Source organism: Neolamprologus multifasciatus, chromosome 3 (assembly GCF_963576455.1).
Source record: "Neolamprologus multifasciatus chromosome 3, fNeoMul1.2, whole genome shotgun sequence".
Taxonomy (NCBI): Eukaryota; Metazoa; Chordata; class Actinopteri; order Cichliformes; family Cichlidae; genus Neolamprologus; species Neolamprologus multifasciatus.
Genome location: NC_140441.1, coordinates 33,884,742 through 33,903,050, shown reverse-complemented (window position 1 = coordinate 33,903,050; position 18,309 = coordinate 33,884,742). Strand labels below are relative to the sequence as shown.

At 37.5% G+C, this 18,309-nt stretch overlaps 1 protein-coding gene across 3 annotated transcripts; it reads right to left on the bottom strand.

The window, feature by feature from the left end:
• Positions 1–778: 778 nt before the first annotated feature.
• LOC146522684 (protein NLRC3-like) lies at positions 779–17,911 on the bottom strand. 3 transcript variants are annotated; one of them, XM_085153483.1, is made up of 12 exons: positions 17,695–17,911; positions 17,419–17,518; positions 16,314–16,343; positions 15,975–16,088; positions 15,155–15,277; positions 14,645–14,708; positions 13,636–13,855; positions 11,753–13,538; positions 10,639–10,812; positions 10,110–10,283; positions 5,097–5,143; positions 779–2,447 (listed from the first exon to the last, which is right to left on the bottom strand). In XM_085153483.1, the coding sequence occupies exons 3-12, from the start codon at positions 16,319–16,321 to the stop codon at positions 1,906–1,908; spliced, it is 3,252 nt and encodes a 1,083-aa protein (XP_085009609.1). In that variant the 5' UTR covers positions 16,322–16,343; positions 17,419–17,518; positions 17,695–17,911; the 3' UTR covers positions 779–1,905. The 3 variants fall into 3 exon arrangements, with proteins under 3 accessions (XP_085009609.1, XP_085009610.1, XP_085009611.1); XM_085153484.1 differs by lacking the exon at positions 17,419–17,518; XM_085153485.1 differs by lacking the exons at positions 16,314–16,343; positions 17,695–17,911 and having other exon boundaries at positions 17,419–17,688.
• Between the last annotated feature and the right edge of the window lie 398 nt (positions 17,912–18,309).

Below are 18,309 nucleotides of genomic sequence, written 5' to 3'. Positions count from 1 at the left end.
GAGAGCATACACTGATATGACACCACAGCCATGCTATCATTGCAAACACTGATAACAGCATAAATCAAATTAAATCGGGACTTGATGAGACCTTTCGAGTATCACTAGAAATATTATAAACAGTCGTCTCCATACCACAGTTTGCTATCAGTAAACACCAACGGCATTCGCTGATAGCATACTACATCCATGTCAGCACTGTATAAACGATAGTTTAGCATATATTAGCACAGGTATCAATAAAGGACTACTGTATTAAAGACTTTTACTAACCTCAGGCAGACGGACAGGTGCTCTGCAGGTTGGATTGAATGCCTGTAGTTGGTGTCTAGGCGGGCGAAGCTTGGACCTATGCGGGACAGCAGCTCCTCAAACTGGGCGCTGAAAGCGGCCGTCATCCAGGCGCAGCTCCGGGAGCAAGTGGTGAAACTCACCAGACTGCTCACGCTTCAGGAGGACCTGGACCCAGGTACGGCGAGGACGTCCTTAACGCCGCTGCTCTGCTCTCCACAGTAAATAGAGAAGGGAGACTCTCTCTTCAAACGCTAGCTCGACAGCCGCCATCTTGCAAACATACCGTCTGGCACAACTTCCTCAGCATAACACACCTGTATGCTATAAATACACTTGTTGTATAAATGTTTACAAAGACACTTTAAAAACATCTTGCTTTCTGTTTTGTCCTCTGTTCCTCCTCTGAACACAGTGTACAGTTTATCCTGATATAAACAGTTTCATTTTATTGTTTTATATAAACATTGCAACACATTAACAGATGAACAGTCCTTTTTCATTTATTAAAAAAAACCCAGCTGATTTTAAATCCAATTGGAGAATATTTAAACTGACAAAGGTTTAAAGTTTATTACACACATATATACATGGGAGAAGTCAACACACCTTATACACTGACACTGTCTCAGTGTTTGTTTCATATGCAACAAGTAAACAAGAAAAAAAATCCCACTGTTTGCATCTTAGTTCTTTTTTCTTCACCTTCCCTTTTCTGTTACAATTCGGGATTGTATTTTTATACATAGAAACCCCCGGTCCAAAAAAAAAAAAAAATCTAACTCTGAGATTGTAAAACAGTTTCTGATAAGTCGAGAAATATGTCTGTGAAGGTTCTCAGTCATCCAGGTCACCGTAGTCTAAAGAGCTTGGAAAGAAAAGTGTCTGGACTTCTTTAAGTTAACTTATAGAAGTCCAGACACTTTCCTTAGATCTATAAGTCAGACTTTTTTTTACTGAATATGAAATGAAGAGAGACGTCTCCAAAGCTTCCAGGTACAACCTCCATAAACTGCACTTATATTATTTATAAGTGTTTGAAGCTACATTTGAATCGACACAGATGAATAAAGTGCTTGTGAATCCAGAACCATCTGGGAGAAAACTGGTCACATGGTGGTTATATTACCTTTTTCCAGGAATTACTTGTACTGAATTGTTACTGCATTTGCATAACAAGAGAGAAAAACACAAATGTATAGTTATGCAATGTAAAAAATTACAAACCCAAAATATTTAAAGCCTGCAGCTCTCCTCCTCACAAGCCCAACAACGTCTAAAATGTCTTAATTTTCTGTTCCAAAGATTTCATCCATCAGTCTAAACACAATTAAAATATGTATAATGGAACAAATACAGTGTTTGATTATAATGCAACAGATTTTAAAGCAAAGTCCTGTGGGTATTTAAACTGTAACATATTAGTAGAAACGGATAACTGCTCTTGAAAAATAAGCACCTCAGACAATAAGATGATAAAATACATTTTTTCAGGAGAATCTCTGGACTGCAAATCAAACTAATATATGTACTACATGTGAGACAATTTACCTGATAGATTTAACATTTACAATAATTAAGTGCAAAAAAGTATGAAACACCACAGTAAGTCCATTATTCTGAGTCAGCACAGAGGTGGATACTAGAGTCAGGCTTCACTCTAAACCCAGCATATACAGGTTCAGTGAAGGTGGTGTTGAAGGTGTGCAGGTGGATCAGTTTATCAGAGGAGACACTGTAAAAGGACACAGTTCCTGCAGAACAGTCCACATACACTGCTACTTTGTGAGAGAGAGCTGAGGGGAGAAAAGGGATGGCTCTTGCTATGTAATCATGGTTTCCATAGTAACCTATATTATCACGACAGTAGAGACTCCAGGATTGATAAGTTCTTCCAAACATGCTTTCATCCTCTTCTCCTTTCCTTCTGATTCCTCCATAAGCTACAGCAACATGAACATCTCCACTCCACTCGACCTCCCAGTAACAGCGACCACTCAGACTGTTGGTACACAGCAGCTGAGGCCAGTGATCAAACCTATCTTCATGATCAGGATATAGCTGGTCTTCTTTCATGTGTGTCACCTCCTTCTTGTCGTCAGACAGTTTGAGGTTCCTGTGTGCTGTGTTTGGATCCAGCGTCAGATCACAGAAATCTAAAAGGGCCAATAAGACACAGTGCATAAACACTTAACTCTAACAACTCATTAGCAAATTATTAATTAGAGCCAATGTGTAACAGTAAATGTGGTCCTCATATTTTGTGGTCTGTAGCTTAAACATTCAAGGATGCACGCAGTGTGATGATGAGTGTAAATGAGAAAAAAGAAAAAAATAGTCTTAAAAAATAAAATTATCAACAATAATTATTTGAAAGGGAAGTGAATTAGAATAAATATTAACATTTAAATATAAGCATACAGGCTTTGCATTTACATTCACTTCACATGCATTAACGTCTAAGGTGCACCATCAACACTAAACACAAACATGAAAGCGATGTTATGTGATTTGATTATTTTCATTTTATGTGCACATCGAAATGTGTGTAAATGTGTTGTTAGGCAACTAGGAGTGCCACAGTTGTTTTACACTGATTTCTACACGGTGAAAATATCTCCTGTGGTGATTCTAGATTGAAATGATCATATTTTATTTTTCCCACACATCCCCAAATTCTCTATATGATGATAGGAGAAGCTGTGATACTGTTGTGGATTTTTATGACATATATATCATACACTGGACATATACTCACATGTACACTATGCAATCATATATACACGGATACTCTCTCTCTCTCTCTCTCTCTCTCTCTCTCTCTCTCTCTCTCTATATATATATATATATATATATATATATATATATATATATATATATATATATATATATATACGGTGGTTAGCACTGTTGCCGCACAGCAAGAAGGTCCTGAGTTCAATTCCACCATCAGGCCGGGGTCTTTCTGTGTGGAGTTTGCATGTTCTCCCCGTGTTTGTGTGGGTTCCCTCCGGGTACTCCGGCTTCCTCCCACCGTCCAAAGACATGCAGCTTGTGGGGATAGGTTAATTGGATAATCTAAATTGCCACTAGGTGTGAATGTGCGAGTGAATGTGAGTGCGAATGGTTGTCTGTCTCTATGTGTTGGCCCTGCGACAGACTGGCGACCTGTCCAGGGTGTACCCTGCCTCTTGCTCTATGACAGCTGGGATAGGCTCCAGCGCCCCCCGCGACCCTGAAAAGGATAAGCGGAAGCGAATGGATGGATATATATATATATATATGCACCAGAGTATATAATGGAATCACTTTTATAAGCCTTTAAAATGCATGTTTAAAATCACAAGACCCACATCTTTAGATCAAATATTATTCACAAGTATATTAATGAAGTTGGTGCTACTTGTTGAATGAGCATATGTGATCAATACTGTCTGAAATGTATTGATTAGGATCAATAAGTAACCTTTGATTGTATTATGGCCAATGGTAACCAGTCCAAACAAAGGGTTAAATAAACTTTGCCCCGCTGAGCTACACCTGGAAGCCTCTCCACTGCCAGAAAGTGATGAAGCACCCATCTCTATCCCATAAAAGTAAACAAAACTTCCCCGCCTATGAGTGCACCTGGGACACTTTTGCCCGTCTCTTGTTGCCAAAATTGTGAAAAACCCTTTTTTAATGTGTATAGCAGCCCACCCCTGGCAGCGAACCCGACTTAGCTGTAAGGAAGATTAATTGTTTTCTCTTTGCTGTATGTTTGATATCTGTAGTTTTCCGGAGTTTTGGTCATAGAACTGTCAAAAAGTACCCAATAAAAATGATTGATGTTGGGAACAGTGCTCGGAGAGTTATGGAGCAGTGCCAGAAGGTTATGTAAGGCAAGTGTGGAGGATTTAAGAAGAACAAAGTGGAAAATTGACAATTGACTGGGGAAAAGTATTGACAAACATATTATATCAATAATTGGGGTTAATGTTGACATTTGTAGAGTTGAGAAAATACGTATTAGTCTAATTTTTGATATTGAACAGGGAAAAAGCAAGGAATGAAAAAATACCTAACATCAGGAGGAGGGGACACTGACCCTATATAAAGAGGAGGGTCGAGATGTCCCGGGCTGCAGTGTATTAAACTCTATTCCAAGAATTCTACTCTTTTCCAGAGACTCTTTTGTATGGGCTCAAATTGTGGTCATAAATATTTTGTACTTGTAAATCAGTTTTGTACTTTTTTGTGTACGAATTTGTGTGTGTGTAAAAAAGATCTGTATGTGTAAAAAGAATTTGTATGTGCGTAAAAAAGATTTGTGTGTGGACTGAGCCAAAAAAAACTACGTGAGAAAGTCTGCACTCAAGTTTCAAGTTACAAGTATGAATTTTGACTCGATTTTTTTTCCTTTCATCTGATTGGCCAATGTCATGTCAATCACAAATTTAACTATCCAATCAGAGAACAGATGGATTTGGCTGTCGAAGGGGCACTTTTTTGAACTGCAGGTCCTTGAAGGGTAATACAGTTTGAAGCTGGACGATCTCTATATAAATATCTGGTAGAAGCTAGGTCCCCTAACTTTCAGCAGATGTTGAAAGGATAAAGTTGTGGTATATCAGTGGTTAGAAATACCATTATTACTTTAGGATTAGTTTAACACAACGTCAGGGCTGACCCGGGACCATTGCTGTGAGTCACAGTGCGCAGCATAAAGGTCCTTTCACATGCATAAAAAATGCATAAAAAAATGTGACAAAATGTAGAACACAGTGCAGCATGATTTACAGCTAATAAATCAAAAACACACTTACATTTTCTTAGACCTGGTCTCATCCACTGGTCTCCTTGAGGCTCCACGCTGAAATAAGCACATTATCATTTAGTGCAAAAACATGGCCTTTATATTCTCTGATTCATCTCTTCTAGAGAAATTATCCTGTGCTTTATTTGATCTCACAATAAAGTGAAAATGATCATAGTTTCTCATTTACCCATTTAAGGTTTTATTTTTGTTTTTATGTATCAAAAATTATTTGGTCTGTATCAGATGATGTGTATAAGAGATGTAAAAAGCCAAAATCCTGTATAAAGAACACTCTGTATAAAACAGTGCACCCCTGTAAGATCACCTCAACAATGAGTAGTAATTGAATAACTTAAGAAGAATCATTTACAGAAGAATTCTTATTTTTTTCACATGACTATATCTGCACTGCATGAAATAGCAAGTGCTTATTTCACTTTTATTTGACACTAGGAAGGTCAAACTCCTGTTTCAATGCTTACAGTAAATCAGCATTTATTGGCATAAAGGTACACAGTAAGCTCCAAACTGAGAGTAACTCTGGGAAGACAATCTGAGCCAAAACACTGGCAAGGTATAAATGTGGTAAGGAGGGAGCAATGAAACAAAAGTGTAACATGATGTCATGATGGGTTTTTGGAGTTTGGAGTTTTGGGATGTTTAGGTTTTTCTGTTTTTTTTTTTACTTTTGATTATTCTTGGTTTCATGATTATATATTCTGTATTGGTTTCATACTTTCTTGTAGCAGCATTTCTTGGTTTCAGTCTGGTTTATTTTCTGCCTCCCTCTGTTTCTGTCACTACAATGTGTTTGTTCATTCTTATAATCACATAGATTTTAAGCTATTTGAGTCTGAGTCAGCTTCTGTCTTTGTCATTGTTGTTCCAGCATTGGTGGGAAATACCCTCAAAGTCTGGTTAGCTTTCAAGGTTTCTGGGAGTGTGTGACATCCAGTTTGTCCTACACACCGTCAAACAAAGCTAGAAGCTGGTGAAGAATTAACTTTTATTTCCAGTTTTTTCAAAAATAAATATTTAAAAACAATTATTAATTTTTGTGAGCTAATTCTGACCAGTCACAACATAATTTTTACATTGTCCATTACCTTCTAAATCTGAGCAAACATGTCATTCTGTGCAACCTCTAAACCATTAAATAAAGTTTCCTTAACTTTATTTACCACCTGTACTACTGTGGATGACAGATATTTTGAAATGGCCACGAGATTTTACTCAGTCTGAGTCTGTGGTTTTGGTTCCACTGAACCTGCAAGTCTTTCTCCTTTATGAGATGTTTCCACCAGAAGTGTCAGTGGGAATAACAGAGCAGGAGGCATCAGGGCAGCATGAGCATCATGGAAAGTCTAGTTCATTCATCATCATGTAAATATGTTGAGGATCAGTGATGGGAATAACGGCATTAAAAGTAACAGCAGTACTAACGGTGTTACTTTTTTCAGTAACGAGTAATCTAACTAATTCCTATTTCTATCGTTGCAACGCCGTTGTCCGTAATGAACAAGAAAATGCAGTGTGGTTGCAATACTACTTTTCAACACACGGTTAAAGCTGTCTTCAGCTGACCAGGAGATGGGGGTGTGGGGGTGTGTGTGTAATTGCATGAGTGCTGCTGATTGGCTGAGGAAGAATAAAGTAGTTGTGGTAAACCAATCACACGACCACTTTACCACTTTAAGATGACATAGTAAAAAGGTGCTATGTCATGTGCCAGATTTTAAATTGTGTTGATAAGCCACGTAAAACCAGAGTCATGATAAAAAAAACAAAAAACAATGTTTTTTTCTTAAATACTTTCATCACAAACAATGCTAATGTTAATGCTAAACAAGGCTTTGTTCATAAACTATTAGAAATGTGGAAAAAATGTGCTTTAGCGCATAGTGTCTGCAGATGTATGTGTACACAGATTGCCTGTTGATTGTTTGGTGGAAAAATGTACCATGTCGACCAATCAAAAAATAATATGGCAACATGGCCTTTGGTTGTTTAGGAAAAGGGAGAAGTTTTAGGAGTGTTGGCGGTTAGAGAGAGAGAGAGAAAGAAAGAAAGAAAGAAAGAAAGAAAGAAAGAAAGAAAGAAAGAAAGAAAGAAAGAAAGAAAGATAGTGGAATAAAAAGAGAGAGAGAGTTTTGAGATGTGAGAGATTTGTGACGTTTAGTGTGTTCAGAGTGTGTAGCTAGTGTGTTGTCTTGCATAGATAGTTTGTAGTGTAGTTGATAGTTTTGTATTGTGTGTCAGAACAATGAGGTGACTACTGAATGTCACAGGTGCTGCCGAAAAGTCACCAAAGGCAGATTACAATGTAAATGGTGTCAGGATTTTAAAATTTACAATTTCTATTTGCATTTTAAGCTATGAAATATGATTCATTAAACATGTTTGTGGTTATTACAGTAAAAAAATCTACGTTTTTTCTACTCTCCTGATTTTATGTTTTATGTGTGATTTTAGATCAATTGTGTTAATACAGTATGTCAAAATAAAAAAATACAGTAAATTCAGACATGTGAGGTTGTGCTGAAAAGAATGATACCAAACAAGGCAAGATAAACAGTTTTTAAAGGTAAAATATAGAGGGAAAATCAAAAGTAGTCAAAAATGGCCAGTTACACCATGGACCCCAGAGGGTTAAACATTTTTTTAAGTAACGCAATAGTTACTTTACCTAGTAATTAATTAATTTTCTAATATTGTAACTCAGTTACTAACTTGAGGAAGTAACTAGGAACTATAATTAATTACTTTTTCAAAGCCCAACATTCCTGAGGATATTGTGTGTTCAAAGTCAGCTGTCCAGGTCAACACTGTGTCCAGCTTGTCTCCTGCATCTACAATCTAACACAGATATCTTTGTATTTATTTTAACCATGACTTTATTTCCTTCTGAGTATACTGTGACTGTATGGTTGTAAATATATATTGATTTTTTTGTTTATTTAAAAATGGTAAAAAGAGTCGAATGTCACCCTGTCAAAGTTAATTGCCTGTCCAGTTCATTCAGACTGCTGCCGACACTGTCATGGTCCTGGGACTTCGATCAAACGTTTGTGTTTGGACTCTAAGTTCTGACTGATGTTTATTATTCTCTGATTTTTATAATTGAGAGTTTTGATGGTAGGTGTCTTTGATTTAGTGCTCCTGGGTTTCTTCATTACTTATTATGAAATTGTGCTTTTTCTGCTTTTCGTGTTCCTGGTAATAGTAATTGCTCATTTTGATTCCTGGAGTTTCCAATTGTTGCCTGCTTTCCCTCTGTCACTCCATGAGTCCAATTTAGGGTCTGCATGCTTGAAGTACGCGCACTACGTGTACTACGTACGGCGCGTACTATAAGTACGAGAAGTGCGGAAGTGAGAGGCTTGTGAAATGGGACGGTCTAGCCCTTCGTTGCACTGTTCAGGTTGCCTAGCAACCATGATACTAACCGCGAGAAACGTTACATACAGCTTTGTTTGACAGAAATGAAGAAGAAAAAATGTTTTTTTGGTCGTTCATTTTTGTCATGACATCACTTTGATTAGTTGAGTATCTGAGGCTGAGGCCACGGGACTGTAAAACATGATTGTTGGGCTTCATTTCTGTACTGAACAGTCATTTTAAGATTAGCTAGTAAATAACAATTAGCTAATGTTGTTCATGAGACTAAAATCATCTCACTGTGGTAATGTAAATATAATATGGCCAATATTATATTATTGTCAGATTATTATGATATATGTATATGTATATGTATATATATATATATATATATATATATATATATATATATATATATATATATATATATGTGTGTATATGTAAGGCTTTAAAACCAAGTTAACGCTGTAAGTACAAACATCACTAATGTCACACAACTTTGCCAACATGTGTTTTAATGTTCTTCGTTATTAAACATTCACACATAATTAAGTGACGTTATGTTCAGTACTTATTTTTGACAGTTCACTCTTGGCCGCTGCCTTCTGCCGTATTTTGCGGCAAAATTATCCACACCCACCGCCGCGCTATGAATTGTGGGATATATGGTACCACGAAGCGTGCACCGGACCACGCTTGATATTTGGGGAAATCTACGGCGCATTTGGAGTATGCATTCGAAGTACACTTCGAATTGGGACAGCCGTCGTCGCGTGGCGGTGACGTAATCGCACTTGAAATGCGTACTTCAAGCGTGCGGACCCTGAATTGGGACACAGCATCTGTCTTCATGTTTATCTACCTTTCTGTCTCTGTCAAGTTTATGTGTCTCTGTCACAGTCTCGGTATCCTGTTATTTCCTGTATTATTTTGACAGTTCCTCATCTCATGTGCGTCACGTTCAGTTTTGCTTCCCCAGTCTCATCAATTAGTTGTTCAGCTGCGTTTCCCGGGTGCGCCCACTCGGCCCTAATCTTCATCTCACTCTGCTCTGTGTTGCCCCCTTCCTCGTGGTTCATGTAATCTCTGTTAGCCTGCTTGATATCAGTTAATGTTGTTCGTGATATTGTTTTTGTTTGGTTGCTTTGGTTATTTCCAGCCTCATTAGAGCTACTGAGTCCTACATGCAGGGTCCACTCATGTCCTGTTCATATGACAGAGTGAGGATGAAATCAATTGATGCTGATTTTTAGTAAAAGTTTCATAACATTTTCAGAAAAAACTAAAACCGAGAAGTCAGAGCTGAATAAAAACAGGGAGGTATGGCTGTGACTGTGTGGAGCACGAAGTGCTGTGATGTGGGTGTTTTGAGCCACACTTTAGAGCAGTGTTTTAAAACATCTGTAATTAGGAAGATCGACACAGTCTTGAAACGTCAGTATCGAGGGTCCAACCCTTATGTATTTGTTACATTCTCCTTCAAGCTGTGTATCCTTCCTTGTGTGTCCACAGATGGGCTTTAAACTGTGATTGGTTCTGAGTCATTCACCCACACAGCTGTATTACTGGCAATCAGGTCAGTGGTTACTTTACAATATGCTGGAGAAAAAAAAAATATTAGCTTTATTTCCTCTTTTCCTACCAGAGTATGTCCAGTTTCACATGTGGATCCTCCTTTAGAGCAGACAAAAGCTTCATTCCGGAGTCTGCTGGGTGATTATAGCTCAAGTCCAGCTCTTTCAAATAGGAGGGATTGGAGCGCAGAGCTGTGGCCAGAGAGGTGAAGCCTGTTCCTGTGATCTGACAGCCTGACAGCCTTCAAACACATACAACACAATCACTGTAAGGAACTGCTCTGAATTTGATGATGTACATGCAGTCAAATTAACGGATTCAGATTTCAGTTAAAGTTGTTACAAAAACAAACAAACTGGCTTTTCTTCACTCAGTTAAAAAAAGAAATAAAAGCAGTGACTTTCTGTCTTTTTTGCTATGATAGACAATTATAAATAAAGTTATATTTTTATGATTTATGAAGTCTGTCTTTTTTCACTTTCTATTCTACTGTTCTCTTTCAGAGCTTACACCACAACAGAAACAACATCTTAAAATCTATAAAATAATGACAGTTGTGAAATATCCAAATCTCCTGAAACAAAGAGTCAGCTAACCTGAATGTTTCCAGCATACACTGTGGACTCCCAAGTCCAACACAAAGCAGCTTCACTCCTGAGTCCTGAAGGTTGTTGTTACTCATGTCCAATTCTCTCAGTCTGGAGGACTGAGAACTTAGAATTGAGGAAAGAGCTTCACAGCTTCTCTCTGTGAGGTTACAGCCGCTTAACCTAGAAACATATCAGTATATCAGTGAACTTTCCAAACTCGAATAAATAAACACTTTGACGGCACAGGCAGCTGATTCTGATGTTTCCGCCGGTCCGCGCTTTGTGTTTACACCCTTTTTTGCGCTGATTCTGAAGCTGCAGGTTTTATCTCTCTCCAAACAATATTGACTGAACCAGCAGCAAAAGAAGATCCAAAATACGCTTCACATTTTGCTTCACATAAACATTGTCATGAATTCCCTCTTACTTTTGCTGTTTTGCTTCCACCATGATAAAATCACACTTCATCCACAGCTCTCTCTCTCTCTCTCTCACTCTCTCTCTCTCTCTCTCTATGTGTGTGTGTACTTCAAGAACAGTTTCCCATCTAAAGATCTGTTTTCTGGGTTATTCGCTTGCTTATTACACACAAGTCTACCGTTGTTTACAGCGTTGACGGCCGCTTTTTTTTTTTTTCCTTTTACTTACTTCCGAAAAGAGATCCTAGCTGTGTCTCTAATAAAACCTCTGTAACTTTGCTCTGCTTCACTTCGGCAGCATGTTCATATGTTGATTAATGGTTTTCTTTCGTTTTTGATCTACTGCAGAACATTTTAAAGGTCATTTGCTAAAAAATCCCAGGCCAGGAAAATTGAATTCATTTCTGTGTTTTATCCTCAGTTACTTTGACACAAAGGCATCTGCTGTGATGCTTACACTTTTGATAAAGTCTCGCAAGTTTCAGCTTTCTTTTTATAGATATAAAAATATGGAAATGTACTGATACTTGATCAGAATTATAATATTTCTGACTGTCTGAGGTAAAATTTCCCCAATCAAATCTAATCGAATCAAATAGAATTGAATTGAATCATGGATTGAATAGATTCGGGACCTTGTGAGTCGGAATCTAATTGATTCTAGAAATCAATGACGATACCCAGCCCTACTGGATACTTACTGGGCTTTCTTACAGGCTTTGACCACTGGCAGAAGCTGCAGAAGAGCCTCTTCTGAAGCTGAGTATTTCCTCAAGTCAAACACATCCACACCTGTTTCTGATGACAGTAGGATGAAGACCAGAGCTGACCACTGAGCAGGAGAGAGATTAACTTTAGACAGATGTCCTAAACCCAGGTGATGCTGGATCTCCTTCACGACAGAGTCATCCTTCAATTCATTCAAACAGTGGAGAAGATTGATGCTTTTCTCTGGAGAGAGAGTGCCATTCATTTTTTCTTTAATGTATTTGACTGTTTCCTGATTTATCTGTGAGCTGATGGCCTGTAGGCCTTGTAGGTGATCCCAATTGGCTGGTATTGAAAGACCCAGGAAGAAGCGAAGAAACAAGTCCAGATGTCCATTTGGACTCTTCAAGGCCTTGTCCACAGCACTCTGGTAGAAATGTTGTACTAAAGACTCTCCAGTCTGCACTGATGCCATTTGTTCCTTTTCCAGCAGGTTGATACCAGAGTTGGTGAATGTCAGATGGACATAAAGAGCAGCTAGAAACTCCTGAATGCTCAGATGGACAAAACAGTAAACCTTCTCTTGGTACAGTCCTTCCTCCTCTTTAAATATCTGTGTGAACACTCCTGAGTACTCTGAGGCTTCTCTGACATTAATGCCACACTCTGTCAGGTCTGATTCATAGAAGATCAGGTTTCCTTTCTGCAGCTGCTGAAAAGCCAGTTTCCCCAGTGCTTCAACCATCTTCCTGCTCACTGGACTCCAGAGAGGATCGGTCTCAGCTCCTCCATCATACTTGATGTTCTTCAGTTTGGTCTGAACCACCAGGAAATGAATGTACATCTCAGTCAGTGTCTTGGGCAGCTTTCCTCCATCCTGTTTGGTTTTTAACACGCTATCTAGAACTGTAGCAGTGATCCAGCAGAAGATTGGGATGTGACACATGATGTGGAGGCTTCGTGATGTCTTGATATGAGAGATTATGGTGTTGGCCTCTTCCTTGTCTCTGAGTCTCTTCCTGAAGTACTCTTCCTTCTTTGGATTAGTAAACCCTCTGATCTCTGTAACCATGTCTATATATTCAGCAGGGATCTGATTGGCTGCTGCAGGTCGTGTGGTAATCCAGATGTGAGCAGAAGGAAGCAACTTTCCCCTGATGAGGTTTGTCAGCAGCACATCCACTGATGTGGACTCTGTAACATCAGTGAGGATCTCAGTGATGTGGAAGTTCAGAGGAAGTCGACACTCATCCAGACCATCAAAGATGAACATAACTTTGAACTTTTTAAAGTTACAGATTCCTGCTTCTTTGATTTCAGTGAAGAAGTGATGAATAAGTCCCACTAAGCTGAACTTTTTATCCCTCAGTAAATTCAGCTCTCTGAATGTGAATGGAAACATGAACTGGATGTCCTGGTTGGTCTTGTCTTCAGTCCAGTCCAAAGTGAACTTTTGTGTCAGGAATGTTTTCCCGATGCCAGCCACTCCTTTGGTCAGAACTGTTCTGATTGGTTTGTCTCTTTCAGTCGAAGCTTTAAAGATGTCTTCACACCTGATTGTTGTTTCTGGTCTGTTTGGTTTCCAGGAGAACATTTCAATCTGTCTGACCTCATGTTCAGTGTTGACCTCTCCGGTCCCTCCCTCTGTGATGTAGAGCTCTGTGTAGATCTCATTTAGAGTGATTTGGGTTCCTGGTTTAGCAATCCCCTCAAAGACACACTGGAACTTCTTCTTTAGGTTACATTTAAATGTATTCTCACAAAGTGGATCAGGACTTTCTACAGGAAAGCACCAGAAACATGAGTGTTATGATTATAGAAAATATGACAGTTTCATTCCTGTAAAGAATGAATTAATGGAGAGAAATCCTCTCACTGCTCTGCAGACAGTCAGCCAGCTCCTCCTGTTTCATTATTCTCAGGAAGTTAACTGCAAGTTTCAGAAATGCCTCTCTGCTGCTCCTTCTCTGCTTCTCTTCCTCACTGTCCAACACCACCTCTTCATCCCTCTGACACTCTGAATAATCTGGATTCAGATCATTCTGCAGCTTCTTTAGTTCGTTCTTCACAAAAGTGATAATGTTTTCCTCCAGCATCTGGAAAATAAATGACAAAGCTAAAATTCATGAAAATCAGATCTTCAAAGTAAAAATAAATTTTCACAGATTTCTTTTATGTTTGTTTTCAATTTGAAAAAAAAAAAATGTGTTAAAATATATGCAAGTAACACATTAAAATAAAACTCCTGTCAGAGAAAAAAAATATAATTCAAAAATGTTATTGTTGTATAACATTTCTGAATATTTTTTTTGTGGATTGTCATTTTGGTTCTTATTGATATAAGAACAGTGATTATTAACATTGAACTGAAAAAAATGTGATAAATAAATACATGTATTTATGATGTATACAAAAAAGCCTGCTTTGATCCATCAATTTTAAGTAATTTTATCATCACATGATGCTTTTTATTCACAATTTTAGGGTGAACAATCTTTTGCCACTCAATTCATCGATGATATAAACAAAAACTCAGATCTTTGGAAAATTTCAATCTGTGTTTCGTTCACATCGTAATCCCGAGACTCCTTTCATCAAGGTCTCAAATAATCTGCTGCTCATTAGCTCAGTTTTTGATACTGTGAATCAAAGTAGTTTAATCATTTCCTCATCCTTCTGCACATATTTTTTTTAATTGCCATTATTGCTTCTCTTCTTTATCAGCAGTTTGAAACTTAGTTTTAAAAAATGCTTTATAAATAAAAAAATCAAGTGAAAATATTTCATTTTTGAATTGTTTGTGGAATTTTGCCATTATTTTATGATGAATATTGAACTGTGCAAAATGAAAATAATTACAAACAGAGTGGTGTACATGTACAAACCTTAAATACTGAGTCCAGATCAGTTTGATGCTGCTGGGTATGATGAAGACTCTCCTGATCGGCTCTGTGGACACCATGATGAAATCAGAACTATTATGAACATAAATACAAGCTAAATATTTCTTCTTCTACTGTTTGGTGATCATCCTGATTAAAAAAGTGCTACTGTGCTGTCACAAACCTATTATGTTAATTTTTAGACTTATTTATTTATTCATTTATTGGACTCCACTAGTCCAAAATCAGCAGGTCAGTGATGGTTCTGTACCAGTGTTCTTGTAATGACCATATTATGGAGAATTCCAGCAGCTCATGGTTTCCGCCACCACACAGACAGCTGTGGATCACTTCACCTTTCTAAGCAAAACTGGCACCCACAGTATCAGAGTCAAACTGACACATTCCTTCTGATTACTACATAAATTATAATCAGCATGATGGCCAGTGCAGGGAATGCAGGGCTTTTATGATGCCAGGCCCAATGTAGTACACAGCTATAAGGTAACTTACTTCTCAGCAGAAGCGGGTTTTGTTCCTTTAAATTCAAAGATTAAATGCTTTGACCGATCACTCTTCAAAGACACACAGCTGGGTCCAGGTTCAGATTTAGGGGCATCTGATGCCTCAGTGATCCTGGTGAACAGAGAAAAAGACCATCAGGCAGAGGAATTACATTTTTAGACTTCAGAAAACGAGAAGAACTGGATAAACTTAGAGCTAGTCACAGTAATAATATTACAGTAAGGCTAAAATCTTTGATGCTCTTCACAATGAATGACTTTGTTCACTTTAGTCTGTGTGTTTATCCAGCTGTCTTTTCTTCTTTGTATAATCACAGTTTCTTCCCTCAGGCTGTTACTCAACACTGTGAAAAAACAGACTAATTAGTTTGTATAGATTTTATGCAACTTGTTTTTCTCACTTACTGTGAACTTACTGTGTGTGTGTGTGTGTGTGTGTGTGTGTGTGTGTGTGTGTGTGTGTGTGTGTGTGTGTGTGTGTGTATATAAACTTTGCCAAATAAAATAAAAAAATGTTCAAAAAGTAAATAAACTACGGTTTAAGAGTCAAAATAGTTCATTATGTAAATAAGTCATGAAAAGTGAACATCCTTTTTTTTTTTACACAGCGGATTCTCCATTTTGTGCCAAAACCTGTTTTGAGTTTTCAACAACGTGTGTTTAAATCCACAGCATGAACACAGAAAAAAAAAACAACAATTAAATAAAAATAAAAAATAATAATAATAATGATAAATTACTTCACATGTGGCAAACCAAACCTTCTCACTGATTACTCATAGAGTTTTAGACATGTTTATCACTCTTACTTCACATCAGGAGACAGTTTCCTGCTTTTAAAGTCAGAGCAGTCTTCCTGTGGATTGGTTCTCTTCCTCATTGTTACAGAGCTGAGTCCAGGTTGATGTTCAGGAGGGTCTGGTCTGAGGAGTGAGGAAAGGAATTGGGCAGGGTAATATATCCACCATTTTTACTCTCCAGATGGAACATATACTGGACAAACTTTGCAGGGTTAAACTGAATTAACAAAGAGACCAGATGATGCTGGTAAACAGATCTGTTGTATAGAGTTACTGCATGTAGCCTGGAATAATTTCTGTATTTGTTCTTTTAGCAGTGAATATAATGTGAGGTTATTAGTGTGATACCTTTCCATGTTGGTAAAAACCTGCAGTCACCTGATGGAAGAGAAAAGTGAGAATACAACAGAATATAATTTGGGGGTCAAGCATTGAGATATTTGATAACTAGAAGGTGGTGACCTGTTTAATTATAACAATGCTGAATAATAATTATGATATGATATATGATATAAAAAAAAAAAAACTGAAATAAAGTGAGCTTTTTTGTCTGACCATCAACAAGTCAACAAACAAATATTGTAATTATTAAACTTTTTAAATAGAACAAAAATATAAAAACATACATAATTTAAATCAGATCAAAGGTTAACTTTTTCATCATCGTCCTGAACACTGTCTGTCTGCAGTTCTTTGCTGTCTGCACTGGGATAAGATCTGATTGTGTTCTTTCTCTATTAAGGTCTTGTCTTACTCCCTTCATCACTTTATGCTTCAGGAGTTTGAATCTGTATTTAAGTAAAAGTATTTTCCTGCTTAATATCATAAATCACATAACACACATTTTAGAAATTATCCTCTACTTCAGCTGTCTCAGCTTTTCTTTCATTCTTGTTTAACACTCTAAAGTGTAACTTCCTCACACAGTCATTTTTAAAACAAATACAAAGATAATAATTCAAAGCTTGCCAAATGTCCACCATTACTGTGTTTTATTCTGCAGCTCACTTCCTTGTTTTTCTCCTGGATGTTAATGATTTGAATATAGGTGCTCACCGTACCCGGCTGACACACCCACACTGTCCAACTGGTTAAACAAGTTTTTAGTCTCACTGCTTTGTTCTGATGTTTTGCTGAATTTCCTGCCCATGGCTACTGAATTTCTTCTATCAAGTGAAAGTTTTGAACAGCAAAACATAAATTATCCAGTTACTAAATGGAGTATAACATTTTAATCAAATAATAATTGTCTTAAGAACTGTAGAACTCTCTGTCCCGACAAAGTTTTGAATAACACATTTCGCTACGAGAAATGATCTGAATCAAAAACATGATAAATTACACAGAGAGCTCATCACCCAGAGGCATTAATGGTTATGTCAAAGCACATAAAACCATCATCTGCTTAAATAACTCATGTCTGAAAACACCAAATTCATGGTTCATATTTCACCTTTAGTCCTTCCAACAGAGTCTGTTCTGCCTGCAGTGGGAAACTTTCAGCCTCCTCAGTCCAGAAAAAAGGTTCTCAAAGGTTTTGTGGTCAGGAGCCCCTTTCAGAGGACAACATTATCCCATATAATCAGCTGTTTGGTCTTAGCTTCACATGATGATGTGCACTGACAGAAAAATTTAACCACATTCACCAGATAGCTGGATGGTTACTAATTGATTTGTAACAGGACAGAAGACACAGAATTACAGTAAAGAAAAATAATACAATACATACGTCTGCCGTGTGTCACTTCTTTCACTCTGTGCCAGGTTTTATCAGTCATTAAGGAACCAAGTGTAGTTTCATATGCAAACACAGCCGTCACGCCCGGCTGCCTGGAGTCAGGTTACATCAGCCAGTTTGTTCCTCTGTTTGTGTTCACTACAGCTTCAGTTCTGTTTTCAGCAACTTCGAAGAAACGCACAGTTATTATTTTGGGTTGGTTTCATGAGTAATGTTTGAAGACAACAGTAAAAGCAGAAGTAAAATATAATAATAATTATGTGTGTGTGTTGACCTTGAAACAAAAAATATGATCCTCTGTAATAGGAGCTAATATGAGCCCATACTTATATGGATCTTTGTTATCTTAAGTACAACTAGAAATTTTAATGTAGGTATATTGGAAAATTGCACTTTTCAAAAGTCAACAACTCCTCAAGACAGCAAGTTACTGATGTGTAGCACAGATCAGCTGTTTCAAAATCCCAATACAAAGGCAAATATTTCATTATGAACTCTAAATATAAATTTAGATACATAAATGCCCTGTGATTAGATGCAAATAAATAAGATGCTATGATGGTGTAGATGTTAATTACTATTAATAATAATTCAGTGTCCAACCTC